A 25,249-nucleotide genomic window follows, 5' to 3' on the forward strand; every position below is an offset into this window, starting at 1 on the left:
ATTCGTCGGGAGGTTCGACCTCTGGGGTTTCTCAACACCGACGGTTAGACGACTACGAACGTAAGTTCGAAGAAATCGACCGTCGGCTTGTCCAGCTCCAAGCGGATGGTCAGAAATCTTTAAACGACGTCGACTTTCAGACCATCCAATCTCTCTCTTGATTTATCCTTGACGAACCGATCCCTAATCGGTTCAAGATGCCTCATGTGGAGCCTTACGATGGCTCCACCGATCCAGTTGACCATCTGGAGAGCTACAAGGCTCTCATGATAATTCAAGGGGCAACCGATGCCCTCCTCTACATCGGCTTCCCCGCCACGCTTCGTAAAGCTGCCAGGGCCTAGTACTCCGGCCTTCGCTTAGGATGTATCCACTCATTCGGGCAGCTCGAGCATTCTTTCGTTGCCCATTTCAGCACCAGCCGAAAATCGCCACGAACCTCGGACAGTCTTTTCTTTCTCAAACAGGGGAAAAACGAGACACTCCGATATTTTGTGGCCCGATTCAATGCGGCCACACTTGAGGTCCGGGACCTCAACGAAGACATGGCTATCTCGGCCATGAAGAGGGGGCTAAGGGGGTCCTGGTTCACATATTCTTTGGACAAGATCCTCCCTCGGACGTACGCCGAATTGCTGGAGCGCGTGTACAAATACATGCATGCGGATGAAGCAGCTTCCGACCGGCGCCTGATTGAGGGTACGGGCCAGAAGGAGAAGTGGAAGAAAAATCGGGCTCCTGCTGAACCCAGCAGGCCCCACCACCGATAGACGGGTCTCACCCCGACGACGGAGTCTGAGACCGACGCATCGCAGGTATGACTCCTACACCCCTCTCTCCACTCCTCGTGCGCAGATCCTGATGGAGATCGAAGGAGCGAAATATCTACGACGGCCTCGACCTCTGAAGGCAAAGGGCCTCGACCAATGCGGCCCAATCGTCGAACCGACGGCTCGATCGTCGAATCTACGGCTCGATCGTCGATCGTCGAATCGATGGCTCGATCGCCGAATCTATAGCTCGATCACCGAATCTATGTCGAATCTATACCTCGATCACCGATCGTCAAACCAATGGCTCGATCGTCGAATCTATGCCTCGATTGTCGATCGCCAAACCAACAGCTCGATCGTCGATCACCGAACCAATGGCTCGATCGTCAAACCAACGGCTCGATCGTCGAATCTATGTCTCGATCGTCGAATCTATGTCGAGTCTACGGCTCGATCGTCGAACCGACGGCCTCCGCCTCTGAAGGCAAAGGGCTTCGACCGACACGGCTGGCTAACTTGCCGACTTAGCTTCGACTAAGAAGGGCAAAACGCCAAGACGACCGCAGTTCAACTTACGACATACCGACTTGGTCACGACCAGTCGAAGGATATTCGGCTTGCCACCGTTTATCATACGTCCTGACATGCTGTATCCGACCAAGGGCCGGACAATGGATATTCGACTTGTCATCATTATCCTATTCAAATACGTCGGATACTACTCAACTATCGGATTCTACGACAAAGATCGAAGAGGTAGAATATCTACGACGGTCCCCGCCTCTGAAGGCAAAGGGCATCGACCAACGCGGCTGGCTAATTTGCCGACTTAGCTTCGACTAAGAAGGGCAAAACGCCAAGACGACCGCAGTCACGCTCGTGACATACCGACTTGGTCACGACCAGTCGAAGGATATTCTGCTTGCCACCGTTTATCATACGTCCCGACGTGCTACGTCCGACCAAGGACCGGACAATGGATATTCGACTTGTTATCGTTATCCTATCCGAATACGTTGGACGCTACTCGACTATCAGACTCTACGGAATGATCGTGTCGACAAGCTACGTTCAGGGATTGACCGACACCCGACCCGACGTGCACGCCCGACCAAGGTTCGGGCGACGGACGCTCGACCTACAGTCGGGACGACTCTCGACCATCGGATCCTATGCAGCCTGTACGACAGTCAGGACACCGAACTACGATTAGGGCTTTTTCTGCCCTTAGCGGGGCGCACGCTACTGACTACTTTGATTGGCTATGTTGGATCCTACCGAACGTCCTAACGAGATATGTCGGGGCTACGACCTATACACTCGGGGATGTCTCAGCAAGGGGCATGACATGATGGAAAACTATTCCTTTAGCCCGAGGCCATCGCCCACGTGTTCACGCGGGCCAACACAACATCAGACTCAGGAGTGGGGGGGCAACTGTTGGGATATACCGACTAACCCCCATACGCCGACCTATCCTCGGATCGGTTCGACCGACGCCCGACTCTACCTACCGAACCGACGGACGACTCCGACAATGACTGCCGACAATGGCTGCCGATAATATCCGATCGAAAGTACATCGGCCGAATAGACCCATACTATTTTCGACCGGTCAAACGGCCGAACCCATATCACCGACTCACTGTCGGGGGTGGCAGCCGACGTCTGACTTTCATAAGGCACCAGATCAGCCGACGGTGTCTTCAAATCACCACCCGACGACCCGGCAGTCGAATACCGACATATAGTCGGCCAGCCCGTCCAAACGTCGTACAATCGCTATGGGCTGTTCTCCTGCCAAGGATATGCTGTACGACCGCCGCGGGGTGCTGTCCTGCCAAGGACATAGGTTAGTGACCAGACAACCCACGTCGATTTGACAGTCTTCGATGATTTGACAACTCTCCAGTTGTCTGCACCATTAATGGCGGGATCATACCGCATTCTACTATAAAACGGGGTAAAACAACAGTTTTGGTAAGTTTGGAGCAAGCCTCCTCAAGCTCTCTGAAGCGCCTTTAAGCTCTTGAGCTCTCTAGCTCTCTCCCTCTCGCTGAGTTCCACTGTTTTCTAGTCTCCTCTCTGACTTGACCGTCGGAGGGTCCCCGCCGGAGGCATCTTCGGTTAGTGAGGATTTTTCTTGCAGGTGCGTGACTCCGGCGATCGAGCGACGGGGGGATTGGCCGCAACACGATTGATTCTGAGAGGAAGTTCCTCCAATGCCGTATCCAGGACAAGTTGTTTCTCGATGTCCATGGACTCGGGACGATTCGAGGGCTTCGGAGAGGATTTGGCCGATGGTCTCCTCAAAGCCGGTCGCGAAGGTATTTTATCGGTGAAAATTCTCTGATCTTTTTTGATATCGGAGAAGGATTCGAGGCGCTGCAAGGTGTAGGGTTTTGGTACGAGATTTGCAGCGCAATGCGAAGGAGTGGAGCGGTATTTATGGGGCGAGTCTCGGGAGGAGGGCATAATGGTAAGTACGAGAACGAAAGAACGTGGGCGGGTTTTAACGTGGGCCCCTGGTTTGACGGCTGCACGACCGCGGTGCCTGCTTATAGGAGAAATTCTTCGTGCACGACGGGCGGTGCGAAAAATCCGAATCCATATAGTTATTATTTTTTAATATATATTTATTTTTTATAATTTTATTTTTTATTTAAATTTTTAAATAATAAAAATATTTTTATTTAAAAAAAATTATGACATATTATGTCTGTATTATAATATTCTACATTCAAAAAATAATAATTTTTACTAATAAAAAATTATAATATAATATAGAATATTATAATATGTACATGATATCATAATTTTTTTCAAAAAATAAAAATATTTTTATCATTCAAAATTTTTAAATAAAAAAATAAAACTACAGATATTAAATGTACATTGAAAAGTGGTTGGATAAAAATATCTCTTTCATATTATGACATCTTGGACTATATTATGATATCCTACATGCATGATATCATGATATATGCAGGATGTCAAAATTTCTTAGGCCATATTATTGCATCCTACGTATAAGAAGTTATAATATACCATAAGATATCATAATTTTTTCTAAAGAATAGAAATATTTTTGTCATATAAAATTTTTAAATGAAAAATAGAATTATAGGTATTAAATACGCGTTAGAAAGTGATGGCTACGTGAACCATTTATATAAAGCGGTATGCTTCACGTCGGATTTTCTACACCACCTGCAGTGCACAAAAAATTTCTCCTATTTGCAGATATCTGGCAGCCTCGGCCGCATCGCTGGATGTGGGCCTAACAAGAAAATTAATATACATATATAGATATATTTCTTAGAAATGAAATTCATAGACTGCGGTTTACCTAAAAAAAATTCGTGATGCTTTTTTTTAATAAATTATATTTCTATTCTCTAACTAAATCAGATTTTTTTAAATGATCCCTAAACTACAAAACTCTAAACTTTAGTCTCCCAACTATCTAAACTAGTTTAATGGTGCCCTCAGATGTGATTTCGACGATTGTTTCTCATCATAAATCTAACGTGGCAACCTCTAGTGTTTATGTGGAGGCATATCATTTTCTTCTTCCCTAGATGCTGAAATCTCTAACATTCATCTCTCCAAATCTTCATTTTCTTTCCAAAATCTTCATCTTCTTTCTCAAATCTCTCATCTCCCATCTCTCTTCTTCTTATTCTCAAAATTTCAATAGAAAAATAAAAACCCTTCCCTCCATGGCCCAATTCTCCTCCTCCCTCATAACTTTTTCTTTTTTATTTCTTACCATTTTATCTCACCGAACTCTCTCCACCCACCCCTTTTCAAGTCTCTAATTTTTCATTTCTCTTTTTCTCATCTCCAAAATCCTAATGAAAAATGAAGAAAAAAGAAAAATTTCCTTCCCTCCATGGCCCAATCTTCCTTCTTTGCTCGGTTCTTTTTTTTCGCTCATCTCCCATTGCCTCCTCCTAATGCTTCACCGAACTGACGTCGGGTCTTCTCCTCCTATTCCAAACTTCTTTCCCTATGTGACACCATCATTTTCAAAGAAGAGAGACCGGAGGAAAAAAAAAAAATAAGGTGAGAAAAAAAAAAATACCATATAAGCACCACATCAATTGCCATATAAGCATCAAATGAGCACCGGATGTTATCACATTGGACTCCAATGAGAGAAAACTGTCTGAATGGTGTCTGAGGGCAATATTAAAGTGGTTCAAATAGTTAGTAGATTAAAGTTTAGGATTTTGTAGTTCAGAGATCATTTAAAAAAATTCGACTTAGTTCATAGATCGATAATATAATTTATCTTTTTTTTTTTCTATTGGGATATAATGCATTATATATTAGCACCATCCCAATCACCTTGTGCCACGTCATATGCCAGAAAGATTTTTCTTTTTTGGGCAGAATATGCCAGAAATATTTTTTTTTTTTGACAGAATATGCCAGAAAGATTTTGGTATGGTGTTTCATGTATTGCTCCTTCCATTGGATTTTGCACAGATAATTGATCCTGGTTTTGCAATTCTATATACGCAAACTTTTTGAAAGTGCTAGGACATATCAGTGCACTCTTCTCTCTCCCTGCTGTACCAATTTATCTACTTGCCTATTCCTTTTGAGAGCATGCTCTTCTATTTTATATTTCAAAAGTGAAGGCTCTTTCCATTTATTATATGAATAATGATATTCATAACATCGACATTAATATATGCAATCAATATTAAGCTCATTACTTAATATACAAATAGATATTAATAATATTGGTATTAATATGCTCAGTCTTTAATAAAATTTAATATTTAATATACAACATAATTTTGCCTATCAAAATTTCCTATGTGTTGTAATTTATTATATTATGGTATTGTATTTTAAAAATAAATAGAAAAAAGAGAAAAAATCATATTCGATACATTGCACGGGCAACTACTAATGATGCTGGTATTAATGATAAAGTTTGGATATGGAGGTTTGTATGAGATCAATGTTAATCATGCATGCATTAATGATAGAGTTTATACATGGAGATGTATATACTAGTATTAATGATACCGATTTATACTCGATGATAATTAAAGTTTATTGATTAATACACTACAAAAATTTTACTATTAAATTTTTTTATTTATAATTATAATTTATTGACTTACTATATTACATTTCAAAAATGATTATAAATATAAGAAAAAAATTGTACTCGCTGGATTCCATCAATTATATTCAATTTTCTTCATGTTTCTTCAATGCTCCCAATTTTGCACTCTAATCTAGTCCTTACATTGTCTTTATAATAGATGTAATTGTTGGTCTTATCCTTCTCTAAATATTCTTCGGTTCTCCATCTAATTCAAAATATTGTCACTATAAATTATTGGTAATAGGGTCACTATTTTCTATTTTCAGATATTATGAGAGGCTAGTTCTGCCATTCTGCCCTTATTTCCAGCCTAACCCTTAAGGATGACTTCAACCGAAACGGGAACCACATCCTCTTGCCTAAGTAGCAAGAGGTAGTACCATCCAAACTAACATCCAGTGGTATTAAAATCACCATTTCTTGTTATTGTTCCATTTCATATTATGCTCTCATCTGATAAAGAGATGATAGGCAGAAATTTTCTTATAAACAAGATAAGTGTCCTAACTTTTTATTATTTTGCTAACAGAATCAGTTCCCTTCCCATACCTTCACCAAGCTCACTTTGAAATCAAATAATGACTATTGATAAACGAAAGTTTGTTAGATGAATGAATCCATTGGAGGAGGGATGGCTTTGACAGAAAGAAGAGAAAATTATTCTAAAACATCAAAATCAACCAATCCAAGTTAATTTACCTATTTTAAAAATAAGAATAATTAAAAATGATATATATATATATATATATATATATATATATATATATATATATGAATAATAAAAAATTATATGTAAGCATATAATCTCCTACAAATCAATGCTCATGGACTTTTTACATAAAGGCCAATGTATAATTAGATGACATGGTGAAACTAAATATAAAACTGACAAGGTTCCTTAAATATGCTAGCCATTACGAACATATTGAAAGAAACACGAGCGGTGGCAATGTTTTCACCAAGGGATGACTAACTAATAAAATGGCAGGATTGATTCAAAACAAAGTATCAAGTGGCACTTGAGTGCTATGTTCCCTGACCAACCTCTTATAGAGACTTAAAAAAGAGATATGCTCTCAAGATAATATTTTCACTAGAAAACAACCTGGTCCAGTCGATGTTGATCATGCCAATCGATGAGAAGAGTGGTAGATTTTTTTCATGTGTCGAACATAATTTATAATCTACCATGCAAACTTGAAATTGGATTTGTTGTATAGCAGAGATGCATTAAGGTAGTTCCTCCTCCAACATTTGCAAATTATCTAATGCCCTGTTGGAGTTATTATTCATATCCGTACGTCCACCACTAGAATAAGAGTAAGCATCACTCGAATATATTAAAATACTCTTCATCTGTGATAGCCATCATCCGCATGAAGAACATAACTGACACGGTAGCAAGGAGATACATGATGCATTTTATCCATTATATGGGAGGATTGCAAAAAAATTGCAATACAAAAAAATTGAGTAACTGAGACAAATGATTGAGAGTACCATGAAATGCCCTAAAGTTAGATAGTTGTTATGGTTTTAATAATATGGAGGACATCAATAGTCTCACATTGATCGTGAGTCAAGAGAGACTTACGCTTATAAGGAGAAAAAAATCTTTCCATGTGAGGCGCCTTTTAAAGGGCAAAATTGTGAGGCCCATGAACCAGAGCGGACAATACCTCACGGACGAGCCGATCCTTTGTCCGCAATAATAGCGCACCAGGTAGGAATCGAGTTTTCACGTGAGGCATTTTTTGAAGGACACATAACTTTGGTAATCAGATTTCATGACTAAATACAATTCTGTTGTTTTTAGCAAAAGCGAGAGAGATCCTAAATGAAATCTCTTTCTTTCTTACAACGCATATTTGTAGTTACTTCAAGTATAACTGCCATTTTGGATGGTTTCTTGCAATACTGACTTCTCCTAGGTGGTTGATGGTGGTTCTCCTGAACAAATACCTTTTATCATCTAAATAACTCCCTTTAGATAGTTAACTCCCATAATAAACTTCCTGTTGGAAGAGTGAACCATTCTCTCACCTAGTTCGGCTCGACCTTGGGATGAGAAGGTATATCACTACTTTTGTATGACTATTGCGCGAGCAGCTAAGGAGCTTAACCATGGGGTTATGTTGTTAAAGAAAAATAGGAGAAGCTATCGAAATCGAGAGAACTTTTATTGACATCGAAGACCCTACTACAAAGCTCGTGCATGGAAAACTCTAAATGACTAAATAGTTCTTCTGTCAAGCCGACCTCTCGACGTCGGATATAGATAGATCTTAGACACGAACATAGACCGACTTTGAGCTCAGACATAGACCAATCTCGAGATGGTTGATCCTGGATACATTCGACACCTTGGAATTGACTAAGGTCCCACCTCGAAATCTTATCAACAACCGATTTGCTTGACTAACAACTCAGCCCTATGAAATTTCCTAAAGACCTAAGACAATTTCCTTCCACTAGCACATGTGAGCTAGATTATTGCACACAATGCTCATAAATAATGCATGTAATCGATGCCCTCGATCATATGCTTGCCATTAATATGTGTAATGGGTGTTCATATTCTTTAGTTAAGTGGACGGAGATTCTCCGATTTTGTTATTGGACTTGGCAATAATGATTGACTACTCCCCCTATATAAAGAGGATGAAAAAGGATCTTCAGATAAGTATTTTTTTTTCAGAGAAAAGAGCTCTCTCTCTTCTTCTCGCATTTTTTACTATTCGAAAGTTCTGGCTAACTTAAACATCGGAGGATCCTCTATTGAAAAATCTCCGAAAGTATTAACTTCCTTTTCAGATGCTCCAAGGAGAAGGCACTTTAGTCCATCATCAAATCTCTCATTAGGAGACCAACCTTAGCTACACCGACCTAGAGCTTCACAGCAACATTTCTCCTGTATGGTATAATATATAAATGACTGATGGCGAACCATGATTCCTTCGGACATGATCAATTAATTAAATATTGATCTAATGTTTTCAACCATTTCATTATAATTAGTCAATGATTAATTAAGTTTTGGATGAAAATAGATGAAAAAATAGATGATTATCTATACTACTTTAATTTGTTTTTTTACAAATAGACACAAGAGTTCACTATAGCTTTAATCTATTTTCACAAGAAGATGTGATATCATATACTTTTAGATTGTTTCCTTGACCAACATCCCAATCTTTGTCTCCTTTCTACTAACATTAATTAATTTATTTTGAATCACATAGGTAAATGGTGAGTTAATGATCATTTTTATGTTGCTTAAAGAAATTGTTATGTTATGTATGCTTATCTAATTTTTAATAATTTTATACTACTAGTATTAATTATTAGTCACCTTGGCTTCTTTATTTTAAATATTTTTATTTATACAAATATTTCACTAATTGTAGGTTAGCCAAGTTTAGGAGTTATCGGCATGCTTGGTGCTTTATTATTGTAGGTGGTAGTAATAAGGATTTCTTTGTTCCAGAGTTTTAAATCAACGTAACAGTTATTTACAGCACATCTTATGAAGTTCTTTTGTTTGTATTGCATGACAAAATTGTTGTAGTATGAATGATTATCTTTTTTTTTTTGTATATTTTGACATGATTGAATTTAGTTCTAATTACTTTAGCTTGCCTATTGGATTGGTGGACTTAGGGGTTGATGTAATACGTAATGCCCATTTTTTTTGGGGGTGAGGAGTGGTTGGGACAAAAAGTATATTTTTTAAAGCATAGTTGTATCTATTTATTGGGTAATAATAGTTTGTAATGATATCTCATGTAGTTATCTTCTTTCTTTTGATGTTGTATATTCGTTGCAAGTCAGACTATCAAGTTGCGAAAGTTCTTAATACATATGTTGAAGATTCATTGTGAATTATATTTTATTATTATAATAAAATAAATATTAAATTTAATGAAATATTTTTGATTATTATTATATCTATATTTAGATTTTGAAATTATAAATACATATGAGTTTGAACTTGAATCTCAATTATGCATAACTATTATATAGTGGTCCGACCAAAACCAATTTCATTTAGAAGTATGGTTGAAGACTGACCTACAAAATTTTGACTAAATTTAAGCCCTTTTAAATCCAAGTAGCTCATTTTGCTAAAATAAATAGGTCTACTCTAGCTTCATTTTGCAAACTCAAAACCAATTTTGGTTTGATTAGGATCAAGTTTAACAAGACTTAAGAGAATTGAAGTGAATATATTCTTGTACCTGTTGTTAAAATTAATATTTAATCTAGCATTTCAATATATTTAAACATATGATTATTAGCAAAAAAAAGAAAAAGAAAAAAAAGAAAAAGAAAAAAAAGAAATATATTAGCTAAATATAGATGGGATTATTTTGCGCGCGTTGCATGTCCAACATACTAGTTAAATAAATATATCAAGAACACCTCGCCCCGCGCAACCAAGCCCCATCAAGGACTTTATAGTAATTTTGCTTTCACCATTAGATAAATATATGTTAATAAAATTTCCCCCGTCGGGCACGAAACCCTTGGAAGTTTCTCGTTCGCAACCTCCACAACCCTCGGCCCTGAAGCAAGACTCCGCCCACCGCCGATCTCAATCGGTCGGAGAAATCGTCGCAATTCGATCAATTCTCCAATCCCTTTTTTTTCTCGCTGGACGGTGAGAAGGGTCATCGATTTTTTGCTTCGGTTCTTTCCTCTGTTCCGATTTACCAGATTTTGCTTGCAGTAAGTGGAAACCCTATTTTTCTAGGATGATTTTTCAAATTTTCTTTTTTTTCTTCGATTTATCCTTATTTTTTTTACCTAGTATTTAACTTCCATTATTTGTAGTTTTTTGATGCATTTGTAGCCATCTCCTTCTCTGTACTAAGTTGGAATGCTTGTAGTTAGTTTGACATTCGTACTCCTTTAGCATGAATCTTTTCTTGTCATGAAAACTTAGGTCTGGAGCTATGGGATCGCCAACCATGGAGGGAGTTGCTTCATTGCAGGTACTCATAAATTGACAAGCTGATTTCGTTTTTAATACTTTTCCTCGTGTTTCTGTTATGATTGATCTCAACATTGTTCCTTATTTTGCTTCCAATTTGCCTGATAGCGAGGAGAAAAGTTCCTAAAGAAGTTTCTTTCCTTTATGTTGGATTGTGACAGGGAAGTTGATTGGCTGTTTAGTTCACGAGACACTACTGGAATATGTTTAACACTTGACAGAAGTACCTTTAAAATTTAAACGTTGAGCCAATGAGCACTTTCTCAGATGTATCAACCTGGGAAGGGTGCAGGGATTTGATTCTGGTTGGAGTCAGGGGTGCAGTGGGTATAGGGAGAAAGAGTTGGGGGGGTCAAGAGGGGATAAGCCCATCCTTTTTTTCCAAAAAGGGAAATTTTGAAGCCTGGGCTCTAGGATGTAAAGGATAAATTGGTTGTTTTTAGTAGGTGTTTTTTGGGGTCTGTTGATGATTTTGTATATAATACTGTTGGTTTTGTGGAGATGTCAGTTATGAATGAAGGCATAGAATAGTTTTTTTTTTTTAGGACTATATGAGAGCATGAGATGGTGAATTCCCTGCTTGATAATTAAACGTTTAGAAACAATAGTTTTAGGATATCCGAGTAGTTTCTGTAGCAATAGTTGTTTGATGATTGATAATTGGTGGCAACTGTTCCTCCTTGGCCATTTTTTGGGTATACAACTTTCCATGCATGAGTTGAAGATTATGAAGAAGAAGAGGATGAACATGAAAAAACAATGATTAGAAAAAAGGTACTTTGGAAGGGTTGGAAACTGAAATCTGAACTAGATTGAGGTATTGCATCCACATCTAACAAAAAACAGTTTGCTAATGGATTTTGAGATGTGCATGGGGCAGTGTTGTGGGGTGGACTGGGAGATTTTTTGAGAGGTGGCAGCAGAAAATGCACTTATATATGCTCTGGTGCAGAATGATAGAAAGGAGTCGTCCATTGGATGGTGGTATTAAGATGGAGAAAGTGACAAACATAGTAAGTTAACTCAGAGTAATTGGATTATCTTGCTCCCGATTTACTTTACAGTAGTACCAACTTGTTGAAATATCCACTTCATCCTTAGAAAAATATGGTTTCTTTTCTATCCTGTGAGTCTGATGCTAGAGATATATTAACTGCCCATGTTCAGATATCTGATAAATTACCCATTTATGATGATATATCAATATTGATATCTCCATCCATTTCACAACTCACATGTACAAAAAAGAAGTGCTTTCATAAAATTCTAAGGTCCATCTATCAGTCTTCTCGGTATATTAGTGAATGTTACATGCAATGCATGTCTGAGGATAAAAGAAAAGGACTTAGAAACCATTGAGATAAGTTACATCTAAACAGTTTAAATACAAAATGTAAATAAAAACAAAGAAATGCAGCAAAAAAGGAAAGAGTAGCAATATATATAAAATATATTAAACCAAAACTTAAAACAGGAAAAAAAGAGAAACTAAAGACTAAAATTAGAAAACAACAAATATGTAAAACGAAAAACATAAAACATAATATGCAAACAAAAATGACTAGCAAAATAAAACACACTTTAAAAAAATAGCGCGAACATAATTTATAAAATAAGAAAATGGATACCATGTGAGCAAGTACATCTTAAAGAAGTAAAATCAACCAAAATATAAACAGAAAACTAAAAGAAATGCATAAACAATATATGTAAAACTAAAAGTATGAATACCACGTGCATTTTCTTTGCTTATTCTAGACATCATTTTCACATGTCAAACTTATTTGGAAGGAGACGCTTAATTTTTGTAAAAGACAAATTGACATATCTTACTCAGTTCTTGTTCTTTTTCCATTAGTGGAATTGGTAGAGATTTGAATTGCCATACCTCCGCTTATTATGCTTTCACGTGAGAGTCTGCTGTTTCTAGCTATAGGATGGGGGACAGGGGGTCGCAGCATAGCACTTTCACTGAAGTGTTGAAGTGACTGTATGGTGGTCTATAAATGGAAGTGCCAGGAGAGGAATGTTGATTTTATGTATTGAATGTCACTTTAGATGCAAGGGTGGATTTTTCTTCTTTTCTTATAACTGAAGGTGTTTCTGGAATGCTCAAGACCTTGGTGCAGAGGAGATTTGATTATTTTCTTTCATCTTCTGATGTCTGATTATTTATTTAATTATCCATGCTCTTCTTTGTAAAAGCCTTCTGAAATAAGAGTTATATTTCCAAACTGATTTTTGTTTATTGCTTTGGGGTTTGGGGATGCAATCTTGCTTGTCCATCAAAAACAACTTGCACTATTACCGTGAATCTTCCTTGTGGTTTGGTTGAAGTGTTTGCTCTTGATAGAGTTATTGCACTGCTGTGGCAATCTTTTGAAAAAGAGATAGACATTGGTCTGTTTATGGTGTGTTTTTTTAATGATTTGTAGAAATATGCTCTAATATGAATCCTTGAGATCTTCTGTTTCTTCTTTTTTTCTTTTTTTGTTTCACAGAATTCCAAGTAAATGGTTATTTTTTTACCAGGAAATCATGTTGGAGTTTCGTGCTGGCAAGATGTTTCTTGATGGAACACGAGTGGTTCCAGATGCTCGCAAAGGACTTTTCCGCATAGGAAGGGTAAGCATTATTGTTAGAACAAGTTTTTTGTGGCAAATTTATACTGTCTTGGAATATCTTGAGTTTTGAGTTATTTTTTCACTTTCTAATCTTTCTGAACTCCAACTATATTTCTGTGGACTTGTATGGTTAGGGCGAGGAAGGCTTGGTCCATTTTCAGTGGCTTGATCGGAGTCAGAATATAGTTGAAGAAGTATCCCTGTCCATTTCATGTAATTCATGTTTGTACAACGACATCTTCATAAACTACAGTGTCTGATACCACCACTGGTGCCAACTTTTTGTGACAGAACATTTTCTTTCCCCTCCTTTTGAGTTAACTCTGTTCTTTTATTAAAATGTTTAAAGAAATTCATGCATCCACTGGGTGGATTTCTTTGTAAGTGCACAAATCTTGCTCATGTTAAATGGTCTTGGGTACATGGCGCTTCTATGTTCCCTAATTAGTTTCATCTATTGACTGATCCCTTTTTCTTTTTCCTGATTCCAATTCTTTCCATCATGGACCTGAACCTTGCAAGGTCCTAGTATTAGCTTTCTTTTCAGTTATCAGAGATTGCTATTTCAGGTTTCTTTTTCTTGATAGACACTTCATCTCAGAACTTTCAAGCTTTGCCTTTCTTGACTCTAAATATCACAGGATCAGATCGTCTTCCCAGATGAAGCTGTTTTTGTGAAGGTTTCGTATTATATTAGACCATTGGTGCTTTTGGTTTTGATATACATTTTGATTATGCATTCCTGATGCATCTACTCTTTTTTTGCCCTTATTCAGGTGACTCAATCTTCTGAAAGAGTGTACATCTTAAAGTTTAACTCCGATGATAGGAAGTTCTTTTTCTGGATGCAGGTCTGCACTGTGTTCATCCTTTTTTTTTCATTTATGTGTAAGAGCTTATTTAACATTTACTGCACATTTTTGGATATTTGACTTTTATATTCTGTTGTACTTCAGGAGCCAAGAGCTGATGGAGACACACAGATATGCAACTCTGTGAATAGCTACATTAATCGGCCTTTAGGTATTTTTAAATCATTCATGTGACAGTTTGTGATAATACTGTCTTTAATATAAACTGTATTTTTCAATCAACAAGATGTAATTGGTGAAGATGAGGCTGAAGCTTCGGTTCCTCTGCAAATGTCTGTGATGTCAGAAGATACTGCTGAGGATGATGTCTCATCCAGGTATGCACAAAGTATCAGCAAGCTAGTGGAAGTTGCAATCAGTTTGATGTTTAATTCTGTGTTAGATAAATATTGATCAGGCCAGAATATGCTTATGCATCCTAATTGAGTTTCTTGGCTAGTTAGGAGCTGTTTTATTCTTTTTTGTGCAGGGAACTATATCTTTCTCAGCAACTATTAAATTGCACATTGTACTCATTTACTTGCTTTATTCATAATTAGCCACAAGAATTAGTCAAAGGAATGAAACTTGTATTAGAATTCTTCTATTTTTACTTATGAACTTGCATTAGTTTATTCTATCTTGTTTATTTATTATTATATTGAGCAAAAAAATGGATTGCAGAAGAAGTAGTAATTTGAAGAATGGCATATAGTTTACACTAAGTGGCATATAATTAGTTAATGATTTTGCTTTTCCTAAATATGTCTATTTAACTTGATGAACCTTGTATATAAGGGAGGGATTGTTTGAGAGTTGCAACTTGCATGTTCATAGTGAATCCACTATCTAGGGAAGCTTCCTTGGAAAATAAGTAAGATGAAGAAAAGAGTTGAAAATGTTGGGGTCAGCTTTATGGATCCTCATTTGTCCAATATTCCTATTAAGGGTTACCTCTGAAATAAAGAGTTGAAAGTGCAAGCTAGTATCAGTGTTCATGAAGAACTTTGTGAGCTGCTAGGTAAATCCAGTGTAAGAAAGAGATATGCATATAAATATCAGACAACAGTGCTCAATCTTGTCATCCTTTGCTCACTTATGTGTAAATTTGAAAAGTTGAGTGCAGCTTTGTGTGCACCTGGGGAAGTGAGATTTGCAGTTGCAACATTAATGCTGAAGAGAAGATGACAAAGCTTAATAACTAGTCAATGATATGAATCATGATATAATTCATTGACTCAAGGTTGGTGCACGAACCAATACATATTTTTTTTGCATTTGTGATGAGTAGGAGAAAAATAATGCAAAACCTAGTGATTGAATGCTATCTGTTAGCACGAGTAATGGCATTTTTATCTGATGGAGAGGCTAATTTTAGAAATGAGAAAGTGGTGGTCCCCATGGAGATATTATTGGAACCAGATTTAAGCATGTGCGATGTACATGTGGTGGAAAGGATGTTGGAGATGTTTTAGAGGTACAGCTGCAACATGAGTCCTTGTGTCACGGTAATTAAATTGTGCACTTGCAAATGACTCTTTGGTTTTACCATTATGGGCATTTAAGATTGTATACATTAAACTCAAAAACTTTCTCATTGATGATGATATGCTTGAAGGATTATGATATAGCTTACTTTTTATTATGAAAATGAAATAGAAGACAGACTGCATATAACATATTGTTTCTTGTAAAGTTCTTTGTGAAGACACTTTCTTCCGGCCTACCACATTTTTATAAGTACTTCTAGAATTGTTTCTTTTAGCATTAAATATTTGAATTATTACTAATAAAACAAGAATAGTGGAGGAAATTTTGGAAGCATTATTGGAGGATTGAGGAAAGAAGGGAAAGATTTTTTAGCAAGAACGTTTTTTGGAGCTAGAAGTCTGGGTCAAATTACTAGTTAATATTTGTTGTGTTGTAATTGGATAAGAATTACATAGAAATTTTGTTATAATATTTGTCAAGTATGAGTAGGAGAAGGGGAAGTTAGAAAAACTAAAACTGCTGTTTTTTTTTTTTTTTTGTAAAAAAAAAAAATCTTTTGGGCCTTCCACCCTTGGCAACTAAAGAATTAGTCTTTGTTGGCATAGGCTCTACTCTTTTATTTCTTTAAAATATAGAGCAATTTATCAATCTTAGATGTATCATAATATATAAATCTGGATGTCAAATTTAATATTTCACAACAATGACTTGGATTAGGCACCCTATAAGCTCGGCTTGCTCCAATTTGCTTCCCCCCTCCCCCTTTTTTTTTTTTTGTGGTTTTTGGGGTTGGGAGTGGGGGAGGAGGAGGGCGGAGGGTGCTGGCTCAAAATATGCATGGTTTGATTTGATTTGACACTGAACCAAGCTTGAGTTCCCTCAAAACTTTAATCTGCAAAACCAGGGGGAGAAGTGGAAGGGGCCTTTTTTCTTTCTTGGGTTGGGTTTGGGGATGTGGAGACTATTGCTAGAGTCTGCCTGGGCACCTCAATTGAAGCCTAGCCTGTAGCTATCCAACCACTAGCAGCCCTTTGATACTAAAAGGCTTCTTTTGTTTCCATTTTGATTCCCCCTTTTTTGGATACTTCTTTCCTTTTCTTCCCTCTTTTTTCCTTCCTTTTATTTTCTCTCATTCCTGTTTCCTCTTGTTTGCAAAATTCTTCCTTTTTTATTGTCCTTATTCTTCTTCCCTTTTCTTTTCCTTTCCATCTTCTTTCCCCTGTTTTGCTTTTTATGTTCTTTATTCTCTTTTTTTATCTTCCCTGTTTTCTGTATTTCCTATTTTCACCTTATTGTGATCTTTGGGATGAGATTACATGATTATTGTTAAGTATGTGGCTTAGGTTTTTTTTTTATAATAATTATAAATAATGAAAACTTGTAAAAAATTTGTATTGTAACAATTTTCTTTTGTGTTCATTTATCACTCTTATATTTAAGCTTGAGGATTGTTGAATGATGAGAGCATTCCTTGGTTTGGCTAGCCTATGCTCCTATTATGGTATTTTTTTTGTATGATTTGGAAAGAATTAGGTTGATTATGTTATTTTTTAATGTATTTTCTGCCTTTTTTTTTTTTTGAAAAATGAAGCACTTGAGTCAGTTGCCAATTCATCTAGGTACCTAGGTGGTGCGAAGGCGGTCTGAGGGTCCCTTACCAATTAGGGCTGCCTCATTGCCTTGACATGCTTGGGTGGAGGAGAGGAGAGGTGTGATACCGTGCATGTGGTGGTTGGTTAGAAATGACGTGGATGATGATAGATTCATCGGCAATATGATGAATGTCTGCTTATGTGAAGAAGAGAGCAAGGAGAGAGGAATCCCGAACAGGGGAGGAATTGATCTATCATGTAAGCAACAATAGATAGCATACGGCGGTTGGGTATGGAGGGGTTGAAGAGGTATAGGGAACATGAAAGATGATGGGGTCAACCGGTGGAAGGGTTAGGTGAAGCGAAGTCTTCTACTTGCCTTTAATCTAGTCATCCATCTTGGAGGGGTGGTCCAGATCAATGATATTTTATAAACAAATAATTATAATAGTCAGGTTGAATAGGAGTGGAGCTCATTTAGGCTGTGTTAGCTCATCTTCCTTGAATTCCACTTGGGTTTGATTTGGGCCTTAGTCCTTCCTGAACACTTGTTTTCCTATAGCCCAAATCCACCTAGATTTTGGCTCGTCGGATAGGCCTTGGACCATGGGCCCAGAACCAACATCACTTCATTGAATCCTTTACCAGCACTAATTATGGGCATGTAAATTACAATATGGCAAGTGAGGACAAATTCATGTTGAAAGGCTATTATTTCAGCATAAATGCCACATTTGGTTGACAGAATGAGGGTTAGCATAAAATATGTATTCCCACTTAGGCCCTCTTCTGATGTTTAGGTTGTGGCATAGGTATCAGAATCACATTTCACCGTTCCTTTGAAGATAGGAATTGTGATTTCATTCTTAGATAGGAGATATGGTCATTCTTATCCATATGTGAATGAATATTGTTTCCACTATGAGTTATTTTGCTGTATTTGTGATATCAAACAAGAATGATGATTTCTTTGTTGCAGATTAATAGTGGCATTTATGATTTAAAATGGCAAAGAATATTAAAATTTGATTTTAAAAGAGATTAACTATGGTTTTGTTTCTTAGTCAAGTGTATATTCTAAAAATTGTAACAAAATATTCCATCTGGCTTATAACTGGAAGTTACTGGAATAGAATTGCCACTTCTTTCCTTTGCATTCTTTCATTTTGTAGCTGAAAAATGTGATAGAAATGCTCATTCTGATTCCTTGTTTTGCTTTTCCATTTAATTCAAATTTCCACTCTGGTTCTTTTGATTCTTGCACACCAGAGAAGTTTAAGAACTTCCATGTTTCCAATACTACCGTATCCCTTGAAATTCTTGAACGAAGCAATTTAGCTATATCTACTGGTAACTGGAGGGGTATTTTACCAGTGCATGGCTTTCTCATTCAGTGAAAAATTTGAACTCATACCAGTGATGTTAAATGTTAAGCTTATCAATCTTTGTAGCATTAGCCATCCTTTTGTTTTGGAATGGATTTAGCATTATTAATCATATAAACTTTAAAGGAGTGTGTGTGTAAGGTGTTTGATGGTGTCGATTGCTAAAGGGGTAGATTCATCTTCCCTTGGATTAATTTTCTATTGCCTTTTTATATTTGACACTCCCAATGCAATATATGCATTTTTCCTTAAATGCCTCCCACTATTATCTTGTTTGCTTTTTGTGTAACTGAACTGCCAAGATCACAATCATCAGCACCAAAGATATGCTGTCTATTTTCCCTTTATAGGCCTTCTTTTTTTCCTTTCTTTCACTCCTCTTATCTTTAATACAAGATTTCTTTTTTATTTTTCGCTCCTCTGAACGCTCTTCTACCAATTGGCATTCGGGTAAAACATATAGCCAACAGCTAACCAGTTGATAGCTTCTTTGTAATGTGAAAAGGGGGGCCAGTGAAGTTCTTCCGCATGGACCTACTCTTGGTGAATAATAGGAATTACTATATTCATCTATTTTGGTGGTAAATCATTTTCTGTTTTTCATCCAGTTAGAGCTGCTGATGACTAGTTCATATAATTCTTTTTGGAGCTTTGTCCTTGGAAACCAGCACCTGATGGCTGTCTAAGACATTTCCTTCTCATGCATTTACACTCCTAATGAAGCAGTCTTTGTGATCAGTTTCTTTTGATCTCGATAATATGGATGTTGAGTAATTTTTTTTCCTTGCCTTTTCTGTGAGTTTATTGAGTCTTTTATTGATTTTCCCACTTTTTTCGTATCTTATCTGAAAGCTTCTGATATTTTCTTCGGCTTTTCATATACTTAGAGCTGGAAACTTGGTTGGTCAAAGCATGTCTGTCGAGTTGGCTGGTGAAGTAACCTCGTCTGCTGGACCTGTACAATTGGCAGATTTACAAAGGATTTTGCGAAGCATTCAACCATCAGGTATCGTTTTCTTTCCTATTCATAGAGGTATCATTTACTTTGATTCTGTGAGCTTCTGAAATTTATTTCATTGCTGCTGTAGATGCTGTTGAAGATCCTGATGCAGGTAAACCCTAATTGAATTTTGAGGTTTTAATTGTATGATTTTGTGTGAGTGCATGACCTCCTTTTTTTGGCAACTTATGATCTTGTTTTGGTTATCAGGATTAGGATTAGGAGATATTTTGAAGCCTGATTTAGTCATGCCATTGATCGAAACTTTGCCACTTGAACAACAATTGGCATCATATTTACCAGAGGTATCTGCCAATTGCAAACACTTAGTGGAGATATGGTGACCGTCATTGCAGTCTTTGATTATTCTGCTGTTTCAGGGTTCATGGACTCCTGCTGATCTCATGGAATTGTTGCAGTCTCCACTGTTCCGCCAGCAAGTAGATGCATTTACTCATGTAAGAATTTTACTTTATCGTTGATTAAAGATGATAGTATCTTTCCAAGTTTTGGGTAACCTGACTATTCTTTGGATATCTGGTAGGTGCTTCGGACCGGACAGATAGACCTGTCCCAGTTTGGAATCAACCCAAGTAAATGTAAGTGTTACTTATTAGTTCAAGAAACCAAGTTTGTTGCTCTATGATTGGCTTCATAATCTATGCCTAGCATAGTATTCACCACAGAAATGTGAAGATGTTGGTTGAGAAATTTCAAAACTGAGGCTGCCAAAGAAATCAGCTGTTTACAAGAAGCTAATAGACCTGGCTGGCTTTTTTAAGCAGTGGAGCCAAGCTAAAGCCAATAGGCCTGGCTGGCTTCAGCTCTGCTTGGTTAAGATTGAAATATAAACAAATACATGAGTGACACACACACACACACACACATATTAGTTCTTGTTCATAAATTAGACAATTTTAATTTACATCAAAAAGAATGTTTTGATTATAAGATCAAAACATATCTCTGGTAATTTGGTCGCGGGACTAGTTGTTTGGGAGCGGCTTGAACTTGGCTTGAAGTAGAATCAGCTGGCTTGAGTTCAGCTCAATTACAAAATGAACTGACTTGAGCAAGGCCTGGTTCACTTGAGCTTAGCTCGTTTGCACCCCTGGCTACACCATGCTCGGCAACCTGTGTTGCATGAAATGGCTAGCACAGATTCATATATATACGGTAAACCGGCCACACCCCCCTTGTCGGCATGGTGTTTGTGGTACGGACCGTCAAAGTTTAATGTTTCCCTTGACTCGTTCCCAATTCCCAATCCTTTGTAAACTAGTGCAAGAAATGGACCATGGTAACTTGGCCAACTGAGGTGCTTCCCACGATACCTGGGAAACTCCAGTTAGCATGAGGTAAAATGTAACCAAGGATCCTGTCCTGAGTGAATCCTTTTTTTTCTTTTTTTAAAAAAAACTTCAAAAATACCATGGACCTCCTATAAGAGCCCTAGGCAATGGATGGGCAAATCTTCCAGTCATAAACAATAAGACAGAGCCAAAACAAAACAATGATTTGGTGTTGGTACTATTCTTAATTGATACTTTTGGAATTGTTTGGCTACCTGAAGTTACTGCAGTACCTAAAGTGTCTTTTCTGCAGATAAATTCACTGTTCTCTCTTTTCTTGAGGCTCTAGAAGACTCGGTGTTGAAATCATCAGAACCTGAAGGCGCACAGTCAAAGCAAGATGAGAACAAGGATGCTCAGTCACAGAGATGTGGTGGAAGCGATGCCATGGATGAAAGCTGACTGCACTGTAACATTATTTTCTTATCATTTTATTCCCCATCTGAGGGGAAGCAAAGGTGAGAGTGTTTGGGGAGCTTACCTCTCATGGATGATCTGTATGCTTTACCAGCGAGAAAGGCATGCGAGAATTGGATGGTCAGCATGATCGTGACATTCATTTGGATTACAGATATTGATTGATGCACACACATAGATCAATAAACTGCTCATTATTTTCGAATCTAACCTTATCCTGCCGTTAATTTTCTTACATTCAAGGCTTTTATGGAATCCGATCCAAGCTAGTTCCAAGGCACAATTAATTGACATCCGCAATGACAACCGGGGACGGAGACTACTTTGGGATACCATTATTATTATTTTTATTTTTTGGTTGTTGTTGTTGTGTGTGTGTGTGTTGTCACGAATCTTTTTAGGTGATCATTCTGGTTCTATTAGGAAGGATTCTTTAATTGCATAAATGGAGAACCGTGAGGTGCTTCAGTGGAATGTTGTTGGAATGACCGGTGATGTGCGACCTTGTGCCAAATATTTCTACACAATCGCATGCAACCGGCGACGAGAGGGAAAGTGGGTTAGGCTATCGTCCAGCAGCAGTCTGTTTTGGGATTTACAGAGGTATTTGATCCATTTCTTCGGATGATGAAACCCGTTCTGTTTGTTTGTTACACCGTCGAACTAGAGAGCAGTACTATGGCCACGTGCCTAAACTTATGACCTGACACGATGGTGTGGGATTCGCGGAATCAATATGGGCGGGCCATTCACGAGCCTCGTGGTCATGTCACGTGGTCACTCTTTCTTTTGGTTTTGTGCATGCTGGATAAAAAAAAATATCCTTTTCAATAGATTCACTCATTCTCTCTCTATCTATCTCTCTCCCCCCCATCGTAGGCATGTTGCCTTAAAACGAGTGCACCTGCTAAAATTATTGGAAATGCATGCATCAACATCTTAGGTATTTAGATCGGTACGCTAATCTTGGTGCATGGATCTCCAATCTAATGCATGTAAAAGGATATCGACTGTTGCAGTTCCTTGCTCTCTGATACTGCAGGACACGTGATGGCCTTAACTTCAGCGAATGGAATCTCCTTCTGGGAGAGTAATGGGAGCAGCATTCCTTTGAAGATGATGCAGACACATGTTGCGCATGAAAGTATCAAGGGTGAACCACCGACCCAAAGTTAGTGCTCATAGAATAGGTCAACGACGTGGGCACCATACCATTATCTTCCATTGCACCAGAAAAGAATACCATTATCTTCTATGGTGGTTTCCTCAGATGGCATCGAATCTATTCCCCTTGTCTCCATTTCCATTTACATTGTTTCACTGTAGCGACGGCTGGGCTAAGAGGCTAGAGAAGGAGAGGAGCTTGAAGGGAATCTTTTGTACCAGCATCTCATATTCTTTAATCCACCCAGTTGTATCATTGGTACGGCCAAGTGATAAAAAGCTGTTGAACAGCGCAAAGAAGGGCACTCGTAGAAATCTGAAGGCTTTGGATGAATTGGTTATTGATTTGGATTACAATCCGTAGGCATACTTTAATGCTAATCTTCTATAATACCTATTTATGTCCCATCCATGCTTCGAGGAGATGGTGTCCACCAGCATCACCCTTTGCCCAAGTTCCAACATCACCCAAAGGTGGGACCAACGAATCAAAAGCGATCTCCTTACCGTTAACCAAGTTACATATTATAAATGTTGGCAGTTGCTGCAACCACCATATTCAATATTATCTTTGATTTAATGGAAGCGTGAGGACCGCCCAATTGCCGGCTTAATAGGCAATAAGAACGGCAAGAGCAAAATAGATTGGTAGCGAACCTATTAATTAATGAAAAATGACAGGGCTATGCTTTCCGAGAAATATAGGTGTCAGACATCACATACCCTTCCTCATCTTTTTATTTTTTTGGTAAATTCCTCATCTTTTTCTTCAACCTCAAACATCATTTGGTATCTCAAGTTTCCAATGTTACTTTGGGCTAGTTAATGAATGAATTTTTATCCCCTTGTTAGTTATCAGTGTGGTAAGTTAGTTATGATTGAGTGGCCTTTTATATGGATTGCTTGTTAACTAGGCATTTTACCTTCTGCCTGTTAGTTTTCATAGCAATTTTATGTTTAATCTCTAATCCATGTGAGGATTAATCTCTAATCTCTAATTTTATAGGCAACAACCATATATTAATGTTTATAATTTCTTTGAAATTTCAATATATTATGGTAAATAATGTTGCCTTGATAAAAAATGATTTAAAAATGTAGTTTTAGAAAAATATGCTCATCTTCCCGATCTGAAGTCATCCTTATTTTTCAATCCTTTCATCCTTTCCAATTTTTCATCCAGGATTTCCCCTCTCTTGCAAAAAAAGCAGAAAAAAGTTGCCCTTTTCATAGTCGTTCATATCTCACAAATGCTTATTTTAAAATTCTTGCTTTTACTTCCACCATACTTCCATCTTGCCATTCTCCTATGTGCCATGCATATATTATACTGATCGTTTCCCCTTTCTATCCAACTTTGTCAATATAATTGGAATAACTTTGAAAGTATTGCTTTCAAAAGTATCCTCAATGATTTGATTATTGGTGTACCTCCCTCTTTTTCCTCCTTTTTTAATTAATTGAGAGGTTGGGGTAAGAATCTTTAGTCTGCAGGGTGCCCATTTTGGCCAATTTGGTAAAGTCACTGGAAAGGCCTTGTATGCTTCCTATTTCTTATTAAAAAGAAGGTATTGCTATCAAAAAAAGAAAATAAAAAAGCTTGAATTAACGAGATCAAGTTACTGGCCATGCAATTTTAATTTTTGTTTAAAGGCTCATCTCATTTATTCAATCCTAAAATATTTAGAAGCAGTGTAATCCTAAAGATCCTGTTATTTGTTTTTTTCTTAATTTTTATGTCAATAGCTACAGTTCTAATCTATGCAAGGGTAGAGTGGATGCCAAAAAACTCTTTGCCATATACTCCTCTATTGACACCTAGAGTTCTATTTCTTCGTGATTCTTTTACAATGTCTATTCGACATATCTTATAAAAGACGAACAATACAATAGATTGGATGGCATCATATATTATCGAATACACTGGAGATTAGATCTAGCGACAGGGCAAAGCCTATCCACAGACTCTTCAAGATCTTTTATTTCTGACTTTTTAGACTGTACTTACATTAAAGTAATATGATCATCGGTATGTACCAAAAAAAAAAAAAAAACAACAACAACAAAACACTCTTTGCCATCGTAGGACATGACACTACCATCCGTTCAAATCGACTGAGCATTTCTAAAAGGAATTACCGTGTGGTTATTGTAGTAGGATCGCAAACTCTACATGGAGGTGGTATTTATTCGAATGCTGAGCAGAACCAGCATCCTTATCTGTTTTACATGGTAGTGGGAGCTCTACCACCTCCCAACTCCATGTGTTTGAGTGATTTGACATTGTTTAATTCCTTCATTTCTTTATTTCAAACTCACGATATCTTTGCTTTGCTATGCTATATAAAGGGGGGTATTGTTCTCTCTTGAGCACGCAAAGAGACGAAGTTTAAGCAGAAGGGAGAAGACATGGCGTGATATTGGCTCGGCTCATCTGTTTTCATTTTAGATTCAGAAGATGAGGCGAGCCGAACCA

General features: G+C 37.5%; 1 protein-coding gene across 3 annotated transcripts; it reads left to right on the forward strand.

Moving 5' to 3' along the window:
- The first annotated feature begins 10,400 nt into the window (after nucleotides 1-10,400).
- On the forward strand, nucleotides 10,401-21,819 carry LOC105043461 (26S proteasome regulatory subunit RPN13). Of its 3 annotated transcripts, none has more exons than XM_010921015.4 (14): nucleotides 10,401-10,632; nucleotides 10,850-10,898; nucleotides 13,430-13,522; nucleotides 13,656-13,715; nucleotides 14,163-14,201; nucleotides 14,298-14,372; nucleotides 14,478-14,544; nucleotides 14,620-14,710; nucleotides 19,728-19,846; nucleotides 19,929-19,952; nucleotides 20,051-20,145; nucleotides 20,221-20,298; nucleotides 20,385-20,439; nucleotides 21,446-21,819. In XM_010921015.4, exons 2-14 carry the CDS (start codon nucleotides 10,860-10,862, stop codon nucleotides 21,592-21,594), a joined length of 984 nt encoding a protein of 327 aa, XP_010919317.1. In that variant the 5' UTR covers nucleotides 10,401-10,632; nucleotides 10,850-10,859; the 3' UTR covers nucleotides 21,595-21,819. The 3 variants fall into 3 exon arrangements, with proteins under 3 accessions (XP_010919317.1, XP_073111911.1, XP_010919318.1); XM_073255810.1 differs by having other exon boundaries at nucleotides 10,415-10,564; nucleotides 21,482-21,733; XM_010921016.4 differs by having other exon boundaries at nucleotides 10,416-10,564.
- Nucleotides 21,820-25,249: the final 3,430 nt, after the last annotated feature.

The sequence above is a fragment of the Elaeis guineensis genome, chromosome 4, assembly GCF_000442705.2.
Source record: "Elaeis guineensis isolate ETL-2024a chromosome 4, EG11, whole genome shotgun sequence".
Classification (NCBI taxonomy): Eukaryota; Viridiplantae; Streptophyta; class Magnoliopsida; order Arecales; family Arecaceae; genus Elaeis; species Elaeis guineensis.